The sequence below is a fragment of the Oreochromis niloticus genome, linkage group LG18 (assembly GCF_001858045.2).
Source record: "Oreochromis niloticus isolate F11D_XX linkage group LG18, O_niloticus_UMD_NMBU, whole genome shotgun sequence".
Classification (NCBI taxonomy): Eukaryota; Metazoa; Chordata; class Actinopteri; order Cichliformes; family Cichlidae; genus Oreochromis; species Oreochromis niloticus.
The window spans coordinates 15,185,225-15,191,567 of NC_031982.2; the positions used below are offsets into that span (position 1 = coordinate 15,185,225).

Sequence of the window (6,343 nt, forward strand, 5' to 3'; positions counted from 1 at the left end):
ATGCTGTGATTTTTTTTAGCAGATCTCTGTGTGACTTAACTAAGTTTCACTCAATTGTTTTCTTTTTCCCCTGTTCTGGAGATATAATAATAATAATAATAATAATAATAATGATAATAGTAATAATAATAATAATAATAATAATAATAATAATTAATTATTATTATTATTATTATTATTATTATTATTATTATTATTATTATAGAATCTAATGATTTGCTAAATCCACCCCAACAGTAAAGCATCCTGCATAGCAGTCCTGACAGACTATTAAAGACAAAAAAACCCTTTCAGTTTAAAAACCAAGTTAAGTTTCTGTTCCATTTCATAACGTTGTGAAGAGAAACAGTCCATACCCGTGCACCTTTGGCAGGAAGACACCGACATACAGAGCAGTCTCTACCTTGACACGGGCCCTCAGTGTTTCCCTGAAAAAAGAAATGTAAAACAAACAAAACACAGGTGCTCGTAAGCATTAGAAGAGAACAGCAGGCTGATTATATTTGCTGATTCTCAGTCTTGAGAAAAAAATATAGTTTCCTATAGAGACTGAACAGTGCAGATTAGAAAGCTTTGCACATATCAGTGTTCTCACACTGATGGCCAAATAAACCTGATCGTGAAAAGAATTATTTTGTCTTGACATTCTACTGAAAACCTGTACTGAGTTCAAACATCAGTGTGTGTGTGTGTGTGTGTCTTCTGGGAGTTTTGCACCGCAGAAATATCTGTGTTGGAAACATTAGTAATGTTTTCTCTGAGGCCACTAAATATTTACACTGGTGAAAATTAGTGAGACCCTTCTGCACATCTGTTGATAAACCTGTCCCACAGCTTTAGATCTAAACTTCATGGGATGCACCCCAACTTTCAGAAAATGAAGTGCAACGGTCAGTTATATTTTTAATAGGACAGTGGGGTTCAGTGTATTAACCAAATGTACTTTGTGGGAAGAGAAAACGCTGGAATGTTTCTATTGCTACAGAAAGTACTTAACCTTCTTATTATGTTAAGGGTCAATTTGACCCATTCCAGTTTTTGTGTTGACCAAAGTACCGGTCATCCTTTCTTTTTCTTCATGAAAGCTTATGACTTTTCCTTATCTGAGGTCATGAACTGGTGTGTAAAATATGGACACTTTGATGTGTCCTGGAATGTCTCTGTGTTTGTATACAAAGATGATGTTACGGGTCATTTTGACCCGCACACTTTTATGTAAGTAAAAAGTTGTTCACATCCAAAATAAACATTTCTCTTTGATGTACTTTGTTTTCTGTTTCAGAGACTGAGGATCTTTCAGAGGCCGAGGACAATGTTATTGATGATCCAGACTGCCAATTTTCAGACGAGGAGGAGGATTCTGAGGGAGAGTGTGCCGCCATCTCTACATCAAATGAAAACCAAGGAATGCAGCAGTCATCATCCCCAGAGGAGACATGGACATCTAAAGATGGTAATATAAAATGGTCATTATCACCACACCGAAGTCAAGGCAGGCTGTCATCTTCTAATGTCATCAAAATGACTCCTGGTCCTACAAGATTTGCCATCACACGAGTTGATGATATTCAATCAGCATTTCAACTCTTCATATCCCCTCCAATAGAAAGGATCATACTGGACATGACTAACCTTGAAGGGAGGCGTGTATTTCAAGAGAAGTGGAAGCCACTGGATCAGACTGACTTGCATGCTTATATTGGAATTCTGATATCAGCTGGAGTATACAGGTCCAAGGGAGAAGCAACTGCAAGTCTATGGAATGAAGAGAATGGAAGGCCAATCTTTCGAGCAACAATGTCTTTGGAGACATTTCTCAAGATATCTCGTGTGATCAGATTTGACAACCGTGAAACCAGAGCTGGTCGACGTGAAAGAGACAAACTTGCTGCAATCAGAGATGTATGGGATAAATGGGTGGAAATTCTACCTTTGTTGTACAACCCTGGTCCCCACGTTACTGTTGATGAGCGCCTTGTCCCATTCAGGGGTCGCTGTCCTTTCCGACAGTATATGCCCAACAAGCCGGCCAAGTATGGCATCAAAATATGGGCAGCCTGTGATGCAAAATCTAGCTATGCATGGAATATGCAAGTGTATAGGCTGCAAGGGCATAACATCACCTGTGACAATTTCTTTACATCCTACTGGCTTGGAGAGGAACTTCAGAAGAGAAAGCTGACTATGTTGGTAACAATCAGAAGAAATAAGCCAGAACTTCCCAGTGAAATTTTGAAGATGCAGGGAAGATCTCTGTATTCCTCAATATTTGTTTTCACTGAGAAAGCAACAGTTGTTTCATATTGCCCAAAGAAAAACAAGAATGTTCTTGTCATGAGCACAATGCACACAGATGCATCTCTGAGCACAAGAGATGACAAAAAAAACCACAAATGATCCTAGACTACAACTCCACCAAAGGAGGAGTAGACAATCTTGACAAAGTCACAGCAACATACAGCTGCCAGCGCAAGACAGCTCGTTGGCCCTTGGTCATTTTCTACAACATCGCCTTTTCCTGGAAGAACTGAGAAAAAGTCTTGTCACTCCCAAGATCCAGATGCGAGTCAGACCAGCTCGATCCCCAGCAGCAGCAGCTGTCATTGAAAAGGTCAAGTGTGCACCATCCAACCAATCTGCAGTGGATTCAGTGGATACAGGTGTAAAGAAACGGAAAAGATGCCAGGTCTGTCCCTCACGAGAAGACATTAAAACAAGCACTGTTTGTGAGAAATGCAAAAAGTACATCTGCAGAAAGCACACAGTTACATTCTGTCCATCATGTGGACAAAATTGAAAATGTTGAACACTGAAAAACTGAGAAAATCGGGCAAGTTAAAAAGAAATGTGTTTGTAAAGAAGGAAAAACTTTTACTAAATTGTTCTTAAAAAGAGTTATGGTAATTCAAACTGTGTTGTATGTCTGTGTTCTAAATGTTTTCTAATGGAAAATAAAGTTGCTATTTTATTCCAGTTTTTTGACAATTCTGAGTGGATTTACACAGTACGGGTCAAAATGACCCACAACATAATCAATGTGATTTTTTTTCAACATAATACAAGTAGTATATGCTATATATGTACTACTTCGGCACAATCTCTGACAAACCCTTAAATTAATGATAATATGTGCATATGCGATAATATGTTACTACAGATGTACATGCATAATATTTAATGTGTTTTTGATTTTGTCTAACCAACACAGAGTCAAAATTATATAGAGAGAGTCAATTATATACACACACACCCTTTAATATTTGGTTTAAATGTCCTTTGGTGAGTTACACCTTGACAAAAACCTTTTCATAGCCATCAACAAGTTTCTACCATAATTCTGTCCAAATATTTCACCACTTTTCATGGAAGAATTGGTGGAGTCCATTTAAAATGGCTGGTTTCCTGGCACAGACTGAGCATTAAGGATCCATCCAGCCTCTGACGTGGAGGTGGTAACTGTCATTCTCACCACTTCACACTTAGGTGCAAACCGCTCTAGTGCAAACAGGACCCTCAGGTACCCGTTCAGTGGATTTGAACCCCCAACTTACACCCACCAGAAATAAGTCTAACATTGTCAGCAATGTGAACCATGCTCCTGTTGCAGCTGTACAGGGATTGAACAGCCTATAGCAACAAGCCAGACAGCTAATACTCCCGCAGCACCGCCCACAGTGGGCACTACTCAAAGAGCATGGTCGAATACCTTCTCCAAGTCCACAAAACACATGTAGACATGTGTAGAATGGTTTGGCAAACACTTACGCATACACAAGGATTTCAGTCTCTAGATGTGCAAAGCTGGTAGAGACATACCCTAAAAGACTGGCAGCTGTAATTGCAGCAAAAGGTGGTTCTACAAAGTATTGACTCAGGGGGCTGAATAATTACGCACACCCCACTTTGCAGTTATTTATTTGTAAAAAATGTTTGGAATCATTTCTGATTTTCGTTCCACTTCTCACGTCTACACCACTTTGTATTGGTCTTTCACGTGGAATTCCAATAAAATTGATTCATGTTTGTGGCTGTAATGTGACAAAATGTGGAAAAGTTCAAGGGGGCCGAATACTTTTGCAAGCCGATAGTGTCATATGTGAATAATGCTAAATATTAAAACTCTTTGAATGTTAAAGTTAAATTCTTTGTGCACAAAAACACAGTGAGACATTTGAGAACATCAAATGTGAAAGTTATTATTAGTAATTATTAGTATTGAACACAAACTACTGGATAAGAACATGGTCTTTTTACCACTTGCACACTTTTTTGGCAACAAAACCACCTGCCCTGTTCTGCTTGCTACAATAGTTGAGCCATGACTAAAAAAGATAAATAAATTAATAATTAAAATAAAAGTCTTTGACTTTGGTCAGTGAGTTAAAAGTATAGGAAAGCACAATGCTCAGCTTGGCTGCCTGGTTCAGAAAAAATATTGTGATACTTGGAAGTTCAGTTTATTTGTTTATTTTAAATTTGTTTAAATATTTTTTTTAATCATTTGCATTTTTTCTATTTTATTATGATGTATTCTCTAAGTAGCTACTATAAACATACTGTGTATAGACAAAAAATAGGCAAAGGAACTCAACCATTACATTTGTCACGTCCAATTTAGCAATTTGAAGTATTTGTGTGCAAAAGCCCATAGTATGCGGCTTAACATAAAGTACCAGGGATAAACAGCATCAACAGATAAGGAGCTGAACAGTCTTCCAGGTGCAGTGAGATTCTCCTGGAAAATACTTAACAAATACTAACTTAAGAGTCTATCTGTTTGGTATGTTTGTATGCATAGCGACATACAGATTGTGATAAGCAATAACATGTACATGAACATTAAATTCACGCAGAGTCGGGGCTATGCTTATGTTACACTTATAAACTGAGCATGAAACTACAGTCCTGGCTGCTCTAACAGTAGCGTAGCACCAGCTGCATTAAGGAAAATGTAATTCAAGTGTGTTTAGCGAATTACATGAAATAATTCATACAGACCTGAGCCACTGTAGTTGGACTAAGCTCTGCAATGGACGGGGATAGCTATCTAAAGCTAATGCTAATATTTTTAAAGTAAAATTAACATGTTTAAAAATGTGGCAACAAAAATTAATGAAATGTGATTTTCTTAAATTAAAATTCATTACTATTCATTACTCCATCTATAATTTATTTGCACTATAGTACGGGAACTCGGAGTAGATATGCTATGTATAATAGTTATGTTAAGTATGAATATAAATGTCTATAAAATAAGTCTTACTGCCTTGAGCTGCTGCACAAAGAAGATGAGGGAAAGCATCCACCTGTGAAAACAAGAGTGTTAAAAGGTTAGCGCTTTTCTTTTTGAGCACCTACTGGATGCTATTACACAACTGTAAATGACCAAGAGAGAGAGCCTTGTATGGAGTTTGATCTATGAGTCTGATATGTTCTGAGCAAATTTTTCCCACTCACTGTTATCACCTTGGTGTCCATTGATTAAGTGAAAGTATGTGCCTCTGTGCCTGCCTCAGAGTAATGCAGGTCTTCTTTTTACTTCTAGTATACAAGCATACAGATGTTTGAATATTTGAATAAACAGGCCAGAAGTGTGCCTGTCTTCAGGTAAACACACTTACAAAGTTATTAATGTGAGTGTCATAGCTTAGGTTCAGTCAAAGAGGTCTGAGTGGAATCTAAAGATAGCAAGGGTTAAGGACTATTTTTTGATTCAGTCATAAAAATTAGTAGTATTATCTGAATACTCATACCAAAAAACTAACATGTGCCTCATATTGCTTTCTGCAAAAATATTGTTATTATTAAAAATATTGGAGTGAGACGTACCAAAGAGCAAACAAAGTCCCAGGAGTAACTGCGGATTTCATCTCTCAAGTCCACTTCACAGGTGCTTACTGGCCTCAGTGCTGCCACCTGTAGTGGATTAAAAAAAAGAGAATGAAACAGCAAAATCACCTGTTAGGCAAAGGGCACTTTATATGAAAGTGAGAGATATAGTAGAAGATACAGAACATACAGTCATGACATTTAAAAAGTGGGAGCATGCAACTGATTAGGGATTTTTAAAAGACTAGTTCCACTATGCACAACAAGTATTCGCTACTCACCCAAATTCAGAGGCCGAAATGATTTTCATGAAGGATTTAGTACTTGCCAAGTAGCCTAATCCCTAACTTGAGATTGCATCTTATCTCCAGTCCTCATGTCAGTAAAAACCAAAGTGAGAAACTGCCGCTGAAAGGACCAGTGAGAGTGAGATGAGAAGAAGCGTTTTGACTGGGAATAAACACAACAGGAAGTTCAGACCGCCTCACTATTCAAGGTCAAGTTAAACAACTTC

General features: G+C 37.7%; 2 protein-coding genes across 2 annotated transcripts in view; one reads left to right on the forward strand and one right to left on the reverse strand.

Moving 5' to 3' along the window:
* The window catches only part of LOC100695355 (collagen alpha-4(IV) chain), a 32,412-nt gene extending 26,149 nt beyond the window's left edge, over nt 1-6,263 (reverse strand). The window contains exons 1-4 of the mRNA XM_019347654.2: nt 6,111-6,263; nt 5,830-5,916; nt 5,264-5,306; nt 357-428 (exon numbers count right to left, since the gene is read on the reverse strand). Coding sequence (XP_019203199.1) covers nt 357-428; nt 5,264-5,306; nt 5,830-5,870 — 156 coding nt within the window. The 5' untranslated portion in view covers nt 5,871-5,916; nt 6,111-6,263. The remainder of the gene's footprint in view (nt 1-356; nt 429-5,263; nt 5,307-5,829; nt 5,917-6,110) is intronic.
* On the forward strand, nt 1,161-2,460 carry LOC112842738 (piggyBac transposable element-derived protein 4-like). Its single transcript, XM_025900023.1, has 2 exons — nt 1,161-1,453; nt 1,607-2,460. The coding sequence occupies exons 1-2, from the start codon at nt 1,408-1,410 to the stop codon at nt 2,395-2,397; spliced, it is 837 nt and encodes a 278-aa protein (XP_025755808.1). The 5' UTR covers nt 1,161-1,407; the 3' UTR covers nt 2,398-2,460.
* Nucleotides 6,264-6,343: the final 80 nt, after the last annotated feature.